The 17,717-nt window shown below is 38.2% G+C and overlaps 2 protein-coding genes across 5 annotated transcripts in view; one reads left to right on the forward strand and one right to left on the reverse strand.

The window, feature by feature from the left end:
- Window positions 1–17,717, reverse strand: part of FRRS1 (ferric chelate reductase 1) — a 94,704-nt gene that overhangs the window by 34,871 nt on the left and 42,116 nt on the right. Inside the window, exon 1 of one of the 4 annotated variants that reach the window (XM_060090181.1) lies at window positions 10,650–10,683. The exons of the other annotated variants lie outside the window; for them this stretch is intronic. The gene's annotated coding sequence lies outside the window, so the exon portion shown is untranslated. Of the gene's footprint in view, window positions 1–10,649; window positions 10,684–17,717 lie in introns of those variants that run through there. 4 annotated transcript variants of the gene reach the window in all.
- Window positions 5,419–6,490, forward strand: LOC132481000 (heterogeneous nuclear ribonucleoprotein A1-like). Its single transcript, XM_060085666.1, has one exon. The coding sequence runs from the start codon at window positions 5,533–5,535 to the stop codon at window positions 6,349–6,351; it is 819 nt and encodes a 272-aa protein (XP_059941649.1). The 5' UTR covers window positions 5,419–5,532; the 3' UTR covers window positions 6,352–6,490.

The following is a 17,717-nucleotide window of genomic DNA, read 5'->3' on the forward strand; positions in this document are numbered from 1 at the left end:
AAAGTTTTCTATACATGGTCACAGACAAAAATAAAAGCACCCTTAGAATCACTAGAACAAATTATCCTTTTTTAGTCATGTAAATTATAAACCCCACATTGGACTAGAGCTAAACTATAGAAATTCCTGCTAGACACCAGAAATTGTGCTAGAGCTATACTCTTTAACCAGCCCTGCACATTACACCAGTAGCTACCAAGTAGATAGCTTTGGGTCCAACTCTATACCCCTATCTTTCATCAAACATTGATGCTAGATAGAATTGTTCTCATTTAAAGATAAGCAAAAGGAACAAATGAACCAATCAAGAGCTTCTGAAAAATTCTATATCATAAGAGCAGCATAAGATTTCTCTGTAGACTCAGAGGAAAAGCATAATCCTGAAAATAGTTAATTACTATAGGAAAAATATTTAAGAAAATAACTGCTAAAGAATGGAGCAATAGAAAATCTTCTGTTCAAACATGGTTTCCAGGTCCTTTCGTTAGGGACAGACCTGATTTTAGGACCATACAAGGTTTACTGGAGAGGATCAAGGTCATTATTTTAACCACGTGATCTTGGTCAAGTTATTACGAAAATTAAATGCAGAAATGTGCCTCACTTAAAGAATGGTACAGAGGGAAGAGTTAGTTTGGTTTAACAAATATTTATTTGGCACTGACTTCCTGCCAGGTGAAAATGGAAACAAGACTTTATTTCTAGTCTCTTCTATGCATTAAGTAGCTGAATAACATCAGTCAGGTCACTTAATCTCTGTCTCAGTTTCTTCATTTGCAAAATATAACAGATGAACTGTAATAAATTCAGGGCAATACTAACATTATGATTTTAGTATAAAGCAAAGTGGAAAAGCATACTGGGAATTATTAGAGCATGAAGTATAAGATGGGAAAGGGAAGTGACAAAGACACCACTACCTGTCATTCATTAGGAATATATCACAAACAAGGTCAGCGAGAGAAGTAGACAACAGTAATTTATTTGTCCTTAGTCAGATACTGACCACTCAAGGTAAAGTTCTATTTTCATAACAATGGCCAATGATGGTTTCCCAGTTAACGATTCAGGGAAACTTTTTCAAATGAATACATTAATTCATTAGGCAATCTATGCCAACAGATTGCATAGTTATGAAAAGGAATAGAGTTATATGTGGAAACATTTAAGCTAAAATTATGGAGTGTGGATATGAGCTATTATATTATGAGATCATTCTTCAAGCACTGGAAAAACTTGTATGATTTTTGTATTTTGTATGATTTTGTATGATTTTTACAGATATGTAAAATTTTGTATGATTTTTGCAGGTTTTTAATATTTTGTATGATTTTTACAGGTTTTTAATATTTACATTCTACCATAAGTATAATATAGAGAAATAAAAGAAAAGATATCATAACTTGCATTTTGTCATCCCAGGACAAAGACAGACTTATTAGTTTAAAAGGTTAAAAGAGATGTTATCCTGATTCTCTAACTGAAATATCACTAAACCTGATGAGATTTATACAGTTTTCTTTCTTGCCTGAAAGACAGGCACTTAGTAAAAAGGTATTAACGACTGCCTTTACCATGCTCTACATACATCTCACATGAAGATAAAACTTCAAAACGAGTGTATTCTTTATTACCTGAATACCAGATATTGATAGGCTACTCAATATGCTATTAATAGGCCCAGTTAACAGTAGCCAGAAGTCTCCAGGCCACCTGTCTTACTAGTCTGTTATGGTCCAGGAAATGGTTCCCTCTTGTTGCTTCTTCCCACAACTAGAGTTACACTATTACAATCATTGATCTTATAGTACTATATATTTGGTCAATTGTTTCAGGTTTCCTAATCATCACTAAATTTATCTGAGGTTCAGCCACACGTTGGTAATGCAAGAAACAATAATCGTGTAAAATAGGCAGAATACAAATAATACAGCTGGTAACATTAATAAGGTCATAAGTTAAGTATTTAAGCTAAGAACTTCCATTAGGTGTAGCCCAGTATCTCCCCAGGTCACCTGACCAGTTTGTTTTACACCAATCACTATCTTTAAGGGAAATAATATATTGGCATCGTACATAAAGTTCACCAAAGATGTCTGCATGTACAAGGTGTGTGATGGGTAATCAACCCCTTACTGGATTGAGAAAGGAATGTTATTTTTCAAGGAGTTACATGACTGGTGCCAGAAGAAAAATCGATCTTTATGGTTGAGCAGGTATTTCCGCCTTTGGGGAAGTCTGGTTAACCCATAATACAGATGCATAGTACACACTAGGTGGGAGGGAGGTGGCCAAAAGGGCAGAGAAAAAATATTATGTTTAAATTTTTCTTGTATTGCCTTAAAATGTGAATATTTATTTCATCATAACCATAATATACAAACACTGCAACCCCTAAAGCACTTGAATGCTCCATTCAAAATTTCCATCAAGTACATACTACAAACAGTGTATAAAGTAAATAACTACTTCTTATTCAATATTGTTTTTATTTTATTACTAAAACTACAATGGCATTATATTCTTTTACTTTGTTATAAGTATAAAATTTTCAATTAACATATGAGTTAAACATGCTTTTGTTTCTGGGCTTTTGGCCTAGAGACAGAACCACCATTGATAATATTGCTTCCATTAAAAAACAGAATTGAAATTCCAAGCTGAATTAAAAGTTAATTTGGGGACACAGCACATGTGTAATTTCAGCATTTCATCTAGGATCTGGGGCAAACCTGGTAGGCCTGTAACCAAAACCTAGAGGGACTGGGGTTAGACGTACAAATAGATGTCCACTTGTACAGTGAGAGAATTAAGCAGAAAGTTTTAGAAAAGTAGGTAGAACCAGAGAAGGATAAGGAGGTTGATAAAATCAGAAAAGTTAAGACTAAGCACAAGAGATATACAGAAAGCAATGAAATTTCTATAACAATAAGAAAGGAAAGGATTACAGTTTTACTACGGGTTGGGGGGGAAGAAAGGGGCCATAGTGTGAATAAGAAGAAAAAGAAACAGACATTTGGTGAGAAACTGGTAGATAGTACATCTAATGTAATCCTTACAACAAGCAGATATTATCATCATTTTAGAGATGAAGAAACTGAGACCAGGGAGTGTACCCGAAACCGTGTACACTTTTAGGATTAGAACCTAAATCTAACTCCAACATTCTCATTCTCTTCCCTCCACATCATTGCTCCCTCCTTGGAGAGAGAAGGATGTGGAAAGTAAACAGGTACAGCAAGGATCCAAATTTCACAATGAACAGTGTGAGTGGGGTCATGCTGTGACAAACGTGAAATCTAAATTAGCCTACTTAATTCAGAATGTCAGGTCCACTCTATGAGTCTGAGAAGGTAGAGACTTCATTCATAGAACTAAAGCTCCTGAAAGAATGGATATAAAAACAAGTAGTACAATGCTTAAAAACACTAAGTTGCCAATAAATGGTAATTGCCATTATTTATAATCACTAGCAACTTTCTGCATCACCAGTATGTGCTAATTTCTTCTGAACACTATTGTGGTTAAACAACGGAGGTTTCCATATATTTCTTTCATCTGCATTTAACTTGTTCAAGCCTTCTGAAATATTTCAGAAAATTTGCTCCCCTTCTTTCCAGCAATTTACTTTACATTCATAGAAAATTTCCACATCAAGAGTTAAATTGACTTTGATAGCTGGATCTCAAATTATAGGGAAATTGAAAAACAGGTCAAGTATTTCCACTTCCCCAGATAAAGATGTTTCAGACTCCATTTTCACAGCAGGAAGTACAGAGAAAAATGATCTTTTAAATTAACAATTGGAGTTATGACATTTTCAGTAAAGATTCTAAAAAAAAATAGAGCATAAAAAATGGCACAGTGAGGGCTTCCCTGGTGGCGCAGCGGCTGAGAGTCTGCCTGCTGATGCAGGGGACACGGGTTCGTGCCCTGTTCCGGGAAGATCCCACATGCCGCGGAGCGGATGGGCTCGTGAGCCACGGCCACTGAGCCTGCGTGTCCGGAGCCTGTGCTCCGCAACGGAAGAGGCCGTGGCAGTAAGAGGCCCGCGTACCGCAAAAAAAAAAAAAAAAAGGCACAATGAGATCTGTCAGGTCTGACAACCTAAAATGGTTGAAAAGAATTCTGAAAAGAATTTAGAGTTTAAGTAAAAGGAAAGGTAGAGGAAACCACTGAAGAAATTGGGAGCTCTCTGACATAAGTCTGATTCATCTAATCACAGCATCATCAGAAAGCAACTTTTCCACTTTATTCATTCTCTGGAAAAATGATTGGAAGAAAATATCTTATTACACACAGAGCTTTCATCTGGATCATTCCACATGGCCCTCACAATAGTCCTGTCCTAAAAACAATATTAGGGGGGCCTCCCTGGTGGCGCAGTGGTTGAGAGTCCGCCTGCCGATGCAGGGGATACGGGTTCGTGCCCCGGTCTGGGAGGATCCCATATGCCGCGGAGCGGCTGGGCCCGTGAGCCATGGCTGCTGAGCCTGCGTGTCCGGAGCCTGTGCTCCGCAACGGGAGAGGCCACAACAGTGAGAGGCCCGCATACCGCAAAAAAAAAAAAAAAAAAAAAAAAAAAAACAATATTAGGTGCTAAGTGGAATGGTCCCTTCTCTAAAGACACAAAACTAATAGATGAAACAAAAGCAAATACCATTAATCTATCATTTAAATGATGTTACTATTTATTGAATGCCTGTTCTATTCTAGTCAACATAGTAGGTGCTTCACACGTATGAACTCTAATCCCTGGAAAAAACAAAAACTTTTTTTGTTGCATGGAAATTGAAGCTCACAGAGGTTATTTAAAAAAAAAAAAAAAAAAAAAAAAAACTACTGCCTAAGGTCCCATAGGGACAGAACAGGAAAAAAACTGCATTTTATTATGGCGATTGAGAGGTAAAGGAGAATATGACAGAAGCGCTAAGGGCTCACAACATATCAGGCATCATGTCAAGGACTTAGCACACATTCCTCAAAACAACCCAGGAAGGTGTGAGGGGTATTATTGTCCCCAGTATGTAAAACAGGGCACTGATTAAGATTCTTGCCAAAGTCACAGTTAATGAGTGGTGAAAAGTATGATCTCCAGTCTAGTCTGTGAGGTTTTAACCACTAAGTCATCCACAGCTTCAAATCAGACACTAAAAGCTGACACAGAAATCCCACAGGAAAAGGGATTCAGAATGAGCACAATTTGGGAGCAATAAAAGAAGTAGAGATAGAAAGAGCAAAGTGAGAATGGACTTTGGAGGGCAGTGAACAATAGCCTAACTAGGTCCAAGGTCAAATGTTAGAAACAGTCGTTACAAAAAATACTATAGCTTTCTGCTCGTGGACGCCGCCGAGTAAGCATCGTTGACGTCTCCCCCGCCCCCCTCCACTGCCGTCACATCTAAGTCAGAGTCACCCAAAGAGCCCGAACAGCTGCGGAAGCTCTTCATTGGAGGTTTTAGCTTTGAAACAACCAATGAGAGTCTGAGGAGCCATTTTGAGCAGTGACGAACGCTCACAGATTGTGTGGTAATGAGGGATCCAAACACCAAACACTCCAGAGGCTTCGGGTTTGTCACATATGCCACTGTGGAGGAGGTGGATGCGGCCATGAATGCAAGGCCACACAAGGTGGATGGAAGAGTTGTGGAACCAAAGAGGGCCATCTCAAGAGAAGATTCTCAAAGACCTGGTGCCCACTTAACTGTGAAAAAGATTTTTGTTGGTGGCATTAAAGAAGACACTGAAGAACACCATCTAAGAGATTATTTTGAACAGTATGGGAAAATTGAAGTGATTGAAATCATGACTGATCGAGGCAGTGGCAAAAAGAGAGGTTTTGCTTTCGTAACCTTTGATGACCATGGCTCTGCAAACAAGATTGTCATTCAGAAATACCACACTGTGAATGGCCACAACTGTGAAGTAAGGAAAGCCCTATCTAAGCAAGAGATGGCTAGTGCCTCATCCAGCCAAAGAGGTCGAAGTGGTTCTGGAAACTTTGGTGGTGGCCGTGGAGGTGGTTTTGGTGGGAATGACAACTTTGGTCATGGAGGAAACTTCAGCGGTCGAGCTGGCTTTGGTGGCAGCCGTGGTGGTGGTGGCAGTGGGGATGGCTATAATGGATTTGGTAATGATGGAAGCAATTTTGGAGGTGGTGGAAGCTACAATGATTTTGGCAGTTACAACAATCAATCTTCAAATTTTGGACCCATGAAAGGAGGAAACTTTGGAGGCAGAAGTTCTGGCCCCTATGGTGGTGGAGGCCAATACTTTGCCAAACCCCGAAACCAAGGTGGCTATGGTGGTTCCAGCAGCAGCAGTAGCTATGGCAGTGGCAGAAGGTTTTGATGACTGCCAGGAAACAAAGCTTAGCAGGAGAGGAGAGCCAGAGAAGTGACAAGGAAGCTACAGGTTACAACAGATTTGTGAACTCAGCCAAGCACAGTGGTGGCAGGGCCTAGCTGCTACAAAGAAGACATGTTTTAGACAATACTCTTGTGTATGGGCAAAAAAAACTCAAGGACTGTATTTGTGACTAATTGTATAATAGGTTATTTTAGTTTCTGTTCTGTGGAAAGTGTAAAGCATTCCAACAAAGGGTTTTAATGTAGATTTTTTTTCCACCCATTCTGTTGATTGCTAAATATAATAGTCTGATCATGACGCTGAATAAATGTGTCTTTTTTTAAAAAAAGAAAAAAAAATACTATAAATCTGGTCCCTCTTCATGACCCTTACATGAAGATATCCATCCCCAAGACTGTTTTCCTTGACCCCCACATTTCTCTACAGGCTATCCCTTCCATAGCCTCAATTATCACCCCTGAAGAATATTTCCCAAATCTTTCAATTGCCCCCAACCCGCATGTCCACAGTGCTTCAACTCAAATTTCCAACTATACATAGATTTCTGTTTGGATGACATTAAACTCAATTTTTCTGAAAAGAAATTCATTATTTTTTCCTCCAAACTAGTTCTTGAATCTGACTTTCCTATTTTGACGGTGGCCTATCAACACATTTCTAGTCAACAAGATTTGAAACCCAGGGACTTCACTGGTGGCGCAGTGGTTGGGAGTCTGCCTGCCAATGCAGGGGACACAGGTTCGAGTCCTGGTCTGGGAAGATCCCAAATGCCGCAGAGCAACTAGGCCCGTGCACCATAACTACTGAGCCTGTGCTCCAGAGCCCACGAGCCACAACTACTGAGCCCATGTGCCTCAACTACTGAGGCCCACGCACCTAGAGCCCATGCTCTGCAATCGGAGAGGCCACTGCAATAAGAAGCCCGCCCACCACAAGAAAGAGTAGCCCCCGCTCGCTGCAGCTAGAGAGACCCCGTGTGCAGCAGCGAAGACCCAACACAGCCAAAAATTAACTAATTAAAAAAAAGATTTGAAACCCCAAATTCTCAAGATTTGACTCCAAACACTCTTTGGGACCCCAATTTCCAAATAAGCTCAGCAGATTCGACCTCCACCCTTCCGGACACCTACCTATCCCTTCTGTTTCTCTCTTCTACCTTCCATTCCCTCTATTACATCTGTCTGCAGTTTTCCATTCCGACACCACCTTCAAGCACAAAGCCTTCATTATCTGTCACCCAGATTCATGAAATACTCTCAATTGGCCTCCCTGTTTCTGTACCTCCATTTGAATCCTACACAACACCACAAGATCATTTTCCTAAGGCACAATTCTCATCATATCACTCCGCTCACCAAAAACCTTCAACAGCTTCCCTGGAATTATTCAATTAAAGACAAAAGCATTAGGCATTTAATGTGTATTCAGCCCAATCCATGTTCTATCAACAATGTACCATTTGTACTTATTTCTGGAACAAGTACCTCACTTTTTTTCCTCCCCATGTTCTGTCTTCTAACTGGGACCTCCATTATGCCATCCATCAAATTCCTACCCATGTAAAAACAGATATATGTTAAATGGGAAAAAAAATAGATACAGAAAATATCTGAACACTGTGCTTAAACTGTTAAAAATAAAGGTACATTGCCTATCATTTCATGTAAAATGCAAAAGACTGATAATATCCAATATAAGCAAGCATGTGGAGAAATAAGTGTGCTCATACACTGAAGAGTGTAAATTGCTGCAATATTTTTGGAGGAAATTTGACAATTTCCTACTAAACTAAAATATGTTTAATCTTTGACTGAGGAATTTCACTTCTAGGAATTTATCCTATAAAAAACCCCACACAACGAACAGCACAGGGAATACAGTCAACATTTTATAATAACTTTGTATGGAGTATATTCTATAAAAATGTGAATTACTATGTTGTACACCTGAAACTAATATAATATTGTAAGTCAACAATACTTCAATTAAAAAAAAAAGAAAGAAAGAAAGAAAAAGAAACCCCCGACAATTATGCAAGGATTATTTGTAATAGCAAAAATTTAAGACAATTTAGGTGGTTACAAAAATATACTATGCTATACCCAAACTCTAAAATACTGTGCACGCACTACTACAGATAACCAACAAGGATCTATATATAGCACAGAGAACTATATTCAATATTTTGTAATAACCTATAAGGGAAAAGAATCTGAAAAAGAATAGACATATACATATGTGTGCGTGTAAGTGTGTGTGTGTGTATATATATCTGAATCACTTTGCTCTACACCTGAAATTAACACATCATTGTAAATCACCTATACTTTAATAAAAACAATTTAAAAATAAAATACCATGTACCCATTTAAAAGAATGAAATAGAGTAGACAATGACCGAAATAACAGCTAATAATTACTGACTGCTTTCTAAGAGCTAGGCATTCTTTTAAGTTCTTTACGAGTGTTAACTCTTTTCAGAAAAGCTTAGGACATGAATCTGCATGTACTTAGGTGGAAACATGCTCCTGCCACAATGAGGAATGAAAACAAGCAAACTACAAAATGATACGTAATGTACCAAGTGCATATAAAAGAAAAGGGAAAAGAAAAAACACCATGCTTTAACCGTTCTCAATAGTGGTTACCCCCTAGGAAAGTGTTTTCAATATGGGAAAAGAAGTGGACTTTTTCTTTTTAATCCTCTTTGAATTTTGCATATGTTTTAAAGCATGTAGTGCTTTGTAATTTAAAAAACACTACAAGACATGCATATTTGAAGACTGTAAAGAAACACATTAAATTAACTAAGGTGTTCAGATTTTTTTCTTTTTTCTATTTTCAAACATTCTATATTACTTTTACTGTTATTGTCATTCAAGGTCCATTTAAAATGCTATCAACTACTCTGTCCTATGAGACAGTGTGTGGTAAGGACTTTGAAATCACATAGACCTAGGTTTGAATCCAGCAGTTACCACCTTAATGACTGACCTTGGGCAAATTATTTAATCTCACTGGGCCTAAAATTTCTCATTTTGTTAGAGACAGTGCTACCAATATCAAGGGATTTATGTGAAGATTAAATGAAATAACATCTACGAAACATTTAGCACAGTGCCCACCATAAAGGTCTTCCACTAAAATCCTTTCTTCCTTGGAATTTTGCCTAATTCCGCCAACTTTAACCAGTCTCTTCTGGGACGCTCCAAAAGCTTTGGTATTTTTGCTAATAAAAAATTTTATCACATTTTTCGGCCACAACTGGTTGACTTGTCTTAAGGCAAATTTCTGAAGGCAGCAAAGGCATCCTACTCCTTGATTTCCTTTCACAATGACTAGCAGACAACCTTGAAAACAGCACTCAACGCAATGCACTACAATGTGATTTCCAGGGAATCTTACATTACCTAAGTGGACAGGTGTGAAACAGAAGGTACAGCCAGCAAAAAGAATCCACATACTAGCTTATTAAAAGACTTAGTAGAACTCATCCCTTTAAACAAAAGCATCCTTTAAAAAGTCTAGCTCGTTGTTTTCAGTAAATCAATAGACCAAATTTTAGCCTCCCACTTCTCCACTATCGAAGTAAACATTCAAATCTTTCTACTTTTTCTTTAATTCAGAGAAAAAAGAAAATATCTGAACTAAGAAGTTTAGCTTTATAAAGAAATACTTCTAATAATACATTTACAAACGGAAAACTCCCCTTTGCCCTTAGGGCAGCACAAGACGCAAAAAAATTAAGGGCGGAGGTAACACCTAGTCACCTCAGAGCGTCTCTGAAATTCTAAAGGCACACCAGAGGTGGGGGTGAGGGGAGCTAAGATTTCTAAATTAAAAGACACTTTAAAAGCCAAATAGGGTTCTAAGTAACCTCCATATAGGTAATTACGCCATTAGCTTTAGATAAAAAGGGAGTTTCCGTTGCTTAAAATTAAAAACAAAAAACAAAAACATAAAAACACTGATGCATGAATAAAGTCAATGCTTTTCATGATCCCAGACACGTCTCTACTTACAATCACCCTTTTCACGGGATTAAAGCTCCGTGGTCAAAGTCACGTGACTTATCATTAATCTAACTCATTCGTGAGCACTCATTAGCTCAACACAAGCTCGCAAGGTCCAGAACACACTTTGTTAATAAAGTATCCATCCTGCGTCGCCGACCGCCCGGGTCAGCACGCGCCTGCTCTCTCAGTACTGTCACCGAGCTGGATTCAATTTGTAAGCGCTTTGCGAAGAGCTCGGACATAAAGAAAACAGGAGACACTTACCTCGAGAAGCAAAGGCAGCCTATCCAACTTCCGGTTTTGTTACAACTTATATCTCATTTCAGCAGCTGGGTGGAGCCAGTTTACCCATAAAGAGAAGAGAACGTTTCCCAAACTGAACCGCAAAACTGGATTTGCAAGACCAATGCTAGTCTTAGGACTCAGTTTCTGAGAATTAACCATTCTATTTTACACAAAGGAACACTTTTTTCCAACTAATAATTGTTTCACTGAGAAAATTAAGTTCTTGTCTTTTACTATAAAACCATTTGAAAATACAACCTGTTCTATATAATGCTAAGTAAAGACAAACCAAAGAAACTGTTTGTGCTTAGGTTAGGGTTGCCAAATTTAGCAAATTAATGTATAGGATGTTAAATTAGAATTTCAGATAAACAACAAATCATTCATTAACATAAGTATTGTCCTATGCAATATTGGGGATATACTTATATTAAAAAGTGATTCATTGTTTTCCTGAAATTCAAATTTACTTTCTATTTTATCTAGCCCTATCTAGAGAATAACAGTAATTAGCAAACTATTCCAATTAACTACAAAAGGTGTAATAGAATCAGACTGCATAGAAATGAAGCCTTTGAAAGTGTAAAGAAAAGAATTCTTTTATTATGCAAAATTTACCTTGGAATTTAGGAGTTTTGTTTGTTTTTGTTTCTTTTTAAGCCTTTAATCATTGTTTTTCCAAGATTCTTTTTGCAAAAAAAAAAAAAAAAAAATTCAGGGCTAGGAAAAGATAATGTTCTGAAAATATTAAACACTTCAGACCATGACTAACATGTGCAGACTGGAAAATAGACTTTGTCACAGACGCCGTGACCTGTGATCACTGGTTGGCAATCACACTAGTAAATTCTCTACAACCATTTCAAAAGGGGAGAAAAGTAGGGAAAGAACACCATCACTTTAATCTTTCTCTTTAGGAACTTGTCACGAGTAACAAAAGCCCCCTTTACAGGATTTTAGAGAGAAGCTTTAAATAAAGAAGATGCAGCTCTGGTTTTCTATCCTAAAGCTGCTTGGAACGTGAATGAATTTAAACTAAGTCAGTTGATCTTCAGTCCTTCTATATAAAGCGCCAAGTGGTGACATAACTTTCTCTAGTTTTAGTTAGACTCTTTCCAGGAATAGTCCCCAGTGGACACTTTACATGCCCAAAGCATGATAAAAAGTCTATAAAACAAATAATTCTTAGAATATACTACCATAATCTTTAATCCTAAAGTACAGTAGAAAAAACTGAATGGAGAGGCTTAGCACTATCTAAAACTACCCTTTCCAGGCCTGTCATTTCCCTGAAAGTCCCCAGTTATAATTCCCCTTATCATTCCCTCCCATAAGTTCACCTCTATGGGGCTCTTCATCAGCTACTTGTCAGCTGCCAGAAAGGAAACCCAATATATTAAAGTCTTCAATGGACCTTGGACTCTGAGAAGTAGATACTAGCCTATTGGAGCCCGCTCTCATGTCTCTAAATTAGCAGTTCTCAAATTTTTTTGGTTTCAGGACCCCTTTGCAACTCCTAAAAATTATTGCAGCCTCTAAGAGATGTTTGGTTATGGGGGTGATATCTGTCAATATCTATTGTATTAAAAAAATAAAGTGAGAAATATTTAAATACTTATTCACAAATTCCACAAATTTATTTATGGACAAATGACAATAATGAACTCTACATGTTGACATGATATTTTTTACTCTTGCTTTTATAAGTGTTTTTCAAAAATGAGAATTTAGTGAGAAGAGTAGTATTGTTTAAATTTTTACAAATCTCTTCTGTGCCTGGGTTAGTAGAAGACAGCTGAATTCTCATATCTTCTGTATTCAGTCTGTTGCAATATCATATAAGCACATCATGCAGCCACTGGAAAAATCTACTGCATACTCATAAGAGAATGAGAATGAATAAGGCAAATAATGTATAGCAAGAACAATAATAACAATCTATTGAGCTTCTGTTTTGACTGAGGCACATGAATTATCGTATCCAAGTCTCACAAGGACTCTAGGTAAGAGGTATTTGTTATGGACATTCTGCAGCTGAGAAGGCTAAGGATGTGCCTGGCTAAGTAAATAGCCCAAGGTCAGGCAGAGAAAAGTGACAGACCCGGTTCTAAGCCAGAGCTACTAACTCTCTACACTGTCAAGTGTGAATGAGGGCTGATGGATCAAACTTAAAAACCTTCCTATTATAGTCAGCATTTCATTAAAAATTACATTGAAGTAAAACATCTCCAATTGATTAGACCCTGCCGCAACTCAATAAAACCAAACCCACTGTCTAAAATGGACTCATTCTCACTCAGCTTTTAATTACGGCCATCTCATCCAAATTCATCCCCTCTTCTCTATCTCCACTGCCATCACTCTGGCTTAGGTCCTCATTACTTTTCAACTGGACTATGGTCATTATCTACTAAGTGCCTCCAGTTTCTCATCAACCTAATAAGCCATCCCACATGCTATATTAACCTTTCTAAAGTATAACTCACATCATGTAATTCTACTGCTCAAAAAACCTTCACTTACTACTTATTACTGAATGAATGAATGTCCAGATTCCACAGACAGATGGTAAAATGACATAATATCTGTAAATCACAGTGCCTGACACAGAAGTGTTTAATAAATCATACTTTAAAGAAAAAAATTTTTTTTGATTTGTGAATGAGATGCCCCATCTTCCCAGTGCTTCACAATAAGAAATTGTTTCAAAATTACCCATGAACTTCTAACCAAACTCTGTTCACTAAATCCATATTTCACATGTTCTCTGACAACACAAAGCCATTCTCAGCATTAGATTAGTAGTAGCAACATTCTTCTTCATAATTTTCTTTCTACCAGTTCCAGGTCACTTCATATTATTCTCCTCTAAATACAGCCTACTCTTTAAATTACTCAACATAATGTGACTTCTCTATGATGAATGATCCTGAAGAATATCTGCCACTTCACCCAAACCCTGGCTAAAATTATCTGTGTCTTCAAAAGATAACTAACGTTATTACTGAGACCCAGTTTTGACTTCTCTGGATAAAATTAATCTCTTGAAAAAATCTTTACTTTCACCATAATTTTTTTTACCATAAAAAAAATGGAGATGATCTGAAGTCATAAAAGTCTACTCTAATGTAAATACATAGAGGATAACTCTTTGTGGCATAGGACATTGCCTTCTAGTAATTATTTTCAATTGAGATATTTCCTTGTTGTAACACACTGTCCTGCTCATTGTAGAATGTCTAAGCATTCCATTATTCGAGCTATAAAATACAGAAGCCCTGTTCTACCCATTAATAGTGATAATCCAAAAAATGCCACTACACATTTCCAAAGTTGCAGCGGGAAGCAGATATAAGGTATGAGAGTGGATCCACTGTGTAAAGCTGTGATTAGATGAGTCACTCTGGGTCCCAGTGGAATGAAGCATTTTGCTTTTGAAGAAAATAAATACCAACAGGGGAAAGACCTAGAGTATTACCACATTTTAGTTATAGTACTGCTTCTTTAGGTTGACAGGTGAACTCAAAAGAAGCTTGGCTTAAAACGAATGTGAAAAGGCAAAGGAGTGTGGTGAAAAGAGCACTAGATCATTCTAGACAAATCACTTACCTTCTCTGTTTTTGTTACCTCAAGAGTAAAAATGAGACTTCCCTGGTGGTGCAGTGGTTAAGAATCCACCTCCCAATGGGGGACACAGGTTACAGCCCTGGTCCGGGAAGATCCCACATGCCGTGGAGCAACTAAGCCCGTGCACCACAACTACTGAGCCTGTGCTCTAGAGCCCACGAGCCACAACTACGAGCCCATGTGCCACAATTACTGAAGCCTGCGTGCCTAGAGCCTGTGCTCTGCAACAAGAGAAGCCACCGCAATGTGAAACCCGTGCACCACAACGAAGAGTAGCCCCCGCTCACCGCAACTAGAGAAAGCCCACGTGCAGCAACGAAGATCCAAACGCAGCCAAAAATAAATAAATTAATTAATTTTTTTAAAAAATTAAGAAAAGCAAAAGAGTAAAAATGAGGGATTACAACCGGAACCATATATTCTCTAAGGTTTCATGCCAAATTCTGAATGCAGGTTTCTGATGTCCAAGAAGAGACACATAACGGACCAGAAAAATACTAGATTTTTAGGGGAAGGGTCACTTAAAAAAAAAAGAATTATCACAATCATCCAAAAAATATTTTGTCAAGTACCTACAGTATGGCAGATATTGTGCTAGGCACTAACCTATATTTGTATAAAGTGGTTCTACATCTACTCTAATATACTGTGATTTCTTAGGTAGGTGAGAAAGAAAAGAAAGAAAGAAAGAAAGAAAGAGAGAGAGAAAGAAAGAAAGGAAGGAAGGAAGAGAGAGAGAAAGAGAAAGAAAGGAAGGAAGAAAGAAAGAAAGGGAGGAAGAAAGAAAGGGAGGGAGGAAGAAAGAAAGGGAGCGAGGAAGGAAGGAAGAAAGTGGGAGGGAGGAAGAAAGGAAGGGAGGGAGGGAGGGAGGAAGAGGCACAATTACCTGGTAAACCCATGTGCCTACACACACGCAGTCTCCAGAAGCTGGAGAGACAAGGAACAAATTCTCACCCAGAGCCTGTGGAGAGTGTGTGCTTCTGCCAACATCTTGACTTTGGCCCAGTGATATTGATTTTGGACTTTTGGCCTCCAGAACTGTGAGAGAATAAATTTTTGTTGTTTTAGATCCCAAGTTTATGGTAATTTGTGTCAAACAATAATCAGTATTGAGGCTGCAAAGAAAAAAGAGCTTTATTTGGGGTCTTAGGAATTGCAATTTGGGAGACACAGATTCAGGGAAAAGCGAAAGAGTGTTCTGGGGAAGAGAAAGAGTCAAGGGCCCACAAAGACTAAAGCCACATGGCTGCCAAAGAACCGTGACTGCCCCTGATACAAGTCAGGAAACATCTGTCCTCCAGGAATCATGAGCTGCTCTAGGGCAAGGGCCCAAACAAGCAGACAGGCTGCCAGGAGCCACCCTAGAGTAATGGTCCAGCAAGGATTCTGAGTAGGACAAGAATCAAAAGACCAGATTTCATCCAGGCCAAGATGCACACAAGTCACACCTACTCTATGGCCTCCTGGCTCATTTTAGAGAGCCCTCTTAGCAACACCAACTCCATTTTTATTTTCCTTTTACATTTGTTACAGTAGCCACAGGAAACTTATCAACTCCCCTTTCCAATTTCTTCTTTATTTTTATCAATTAGTGGTACCCATTTTCCTCACCACTCAAACTAAACCTGGAGGACTTTCAACTTTTTTGTCTCTTTCATATTTTATGGCTTAGAGTTTTTCAACTCAGAGCCACAACCCGTTTGTCAGTGGACTGTAAAATCTTTAGTGGTCACAATCAGAAAACTGTTAATGAAATAAAATAGAAAAAAAAATCAGAGAAAATACCTTTATATGATAAGGGTAAATGAATGTTATTTCATGAACTTTTCTGATTATGAGTAGATATATCCTGGTTTGTGAGATGAAATGTATTTCTTACTGTGGGCAACAGCCCAAAATGTTGAAACCAATTGCTTTTAATTTCCCCAAGTCAATTATCAGTTCCTTCTTTCTCAATATTGTTGGGAATGAAGAAATTTTCCTCTACTCTTCTAGGTTCTTCTGGATGGTCTAAGAATTAAATTGACATGAAACAGAATAACAAGAGAAAATCGAACAAAAGTTTAATAACATGAACACCTGGGAGAGATCCAGGAAAACTGAGTAACTTGCCAAAATGGCCTAAATCCTCACCTTAAGTACCATCTTCAGCTAAAGACAAAAGAGGATGTTGGGGGTAGTAGTTTGGGCAATTTAAAGAGGAGGAAGGTAATTGACATAGAGATGGACAAGTAAATGTTTGGTAAATAAATGTTTGCTGGGCCATGCAGAGACTATGGGACACAGAGTGGACTCTGATCTCTAGGTCCAGCTGAGTCCCCATCCCTCCCCCTCCCCCATCCACACTTATCTCATATCTCTGGTGATAGCTCTATTCTGGGAACAGGCCCTTTATCTAAATTATTTAGGCAGCCAAGGAGAATGTAGAAGAGACACTTCCTGAGTCTTCTGTTTCTTAAAAATAATCAGCTTAAATTTATCCTCATGTCAAAGAGACACATTTAGGGGTGGCAAATTTTGCTCCCCTACAATACTTATATGTAAGCCTTCTTCCCACAGACATTAGACTAACGAGGGCCAAAGGCAAAAACAGAATGTGTAGGAGAAAGGGGATAGGAAAAAAAAAAATAGGCAGTCTGGAAATAGTGAATCTTTTTGTCCATTTTTAGCATAAGCTAATTCACTGATAGCTAACTAAGAGTCCAGTCTGGATGGTGTGCCATTGAGCAGGCTGGTTGGAGTCAACGAAGATGATAATTTCAGTAGTTTATGGATTCTCCAGGAAACTTTGATAATCCCTATGGAGCAAACAGGAGCAGCTGTCTCTTTATGATGGCTGCCATGTCTGTCCATTTGTCCCAACTCTGAGAGGCACTTCTGCACTCATCTGATACTCTCCTCCGGTCTCTTACTTCCCATCAGCCAACAGCAGAGCTGAGTACTGATCACATCAGTGATCTAAGTGCTTAGGAGAGTTGCTTAGTAACTAATCACTCCCAGTGCCTTCTCTGGGTCTAAATCTTTAACACACTGTTCTCTGGCCACGTTTGCTCTTCTCTAAATTAAAATGGGATATTTTCTTTTAAGATGTTAAAAATAAGACTCTAAGTTCAGAACACTGAATAAATTTTTGACCTGAATTACTAATTACTTTACCTCTCTGAGAGCAAAGGAAGCAACAATCAGAACTTTATCTCTTGAGTCAATTCTGATCAACAGAGAAATTTTGATGAAACCAAAGATAGAAAACTTGAGGGAAACAGGAAGAAATTGGAAGTGGTGGCATCTATTTGGATGGGAAGATTGGTGGGAAACAGAGGAGGAGCAGGTTTGAAGGGTAGAAACCAAGAGATGAGTGTTGGACATATTAGGTTTTAGATGCTATTAAAATATCCAAGTGGAGATATCTGTTGATATACA

This window comes from Mesoplodon densirostris, chromosome 2, assembly GCF_025265405.1.
Source record: "Mesoplodon densirostris isolate mMesDen1 chromosome 2, mMesDen1 primary haplotype, whole genome shotgun sequence".
In the NCBI taxonomy this organism is placed as follows: domain Eukaryota; kingdom Metazoa; phylum Chordata; class Mammalia; order Artiodactyla; family Ziphiidae; genus Mesoplodon; species Mesoplodon densirostris.

Coding starts and splice junctions, on each gene's coding strand:
- LOC132481000 (XM_060085666.1), top strand. CDS start 5,533: ATGAGGGATCCAAACACCAAACACTCCAGAGGCTTCGGGTTTGTCACA.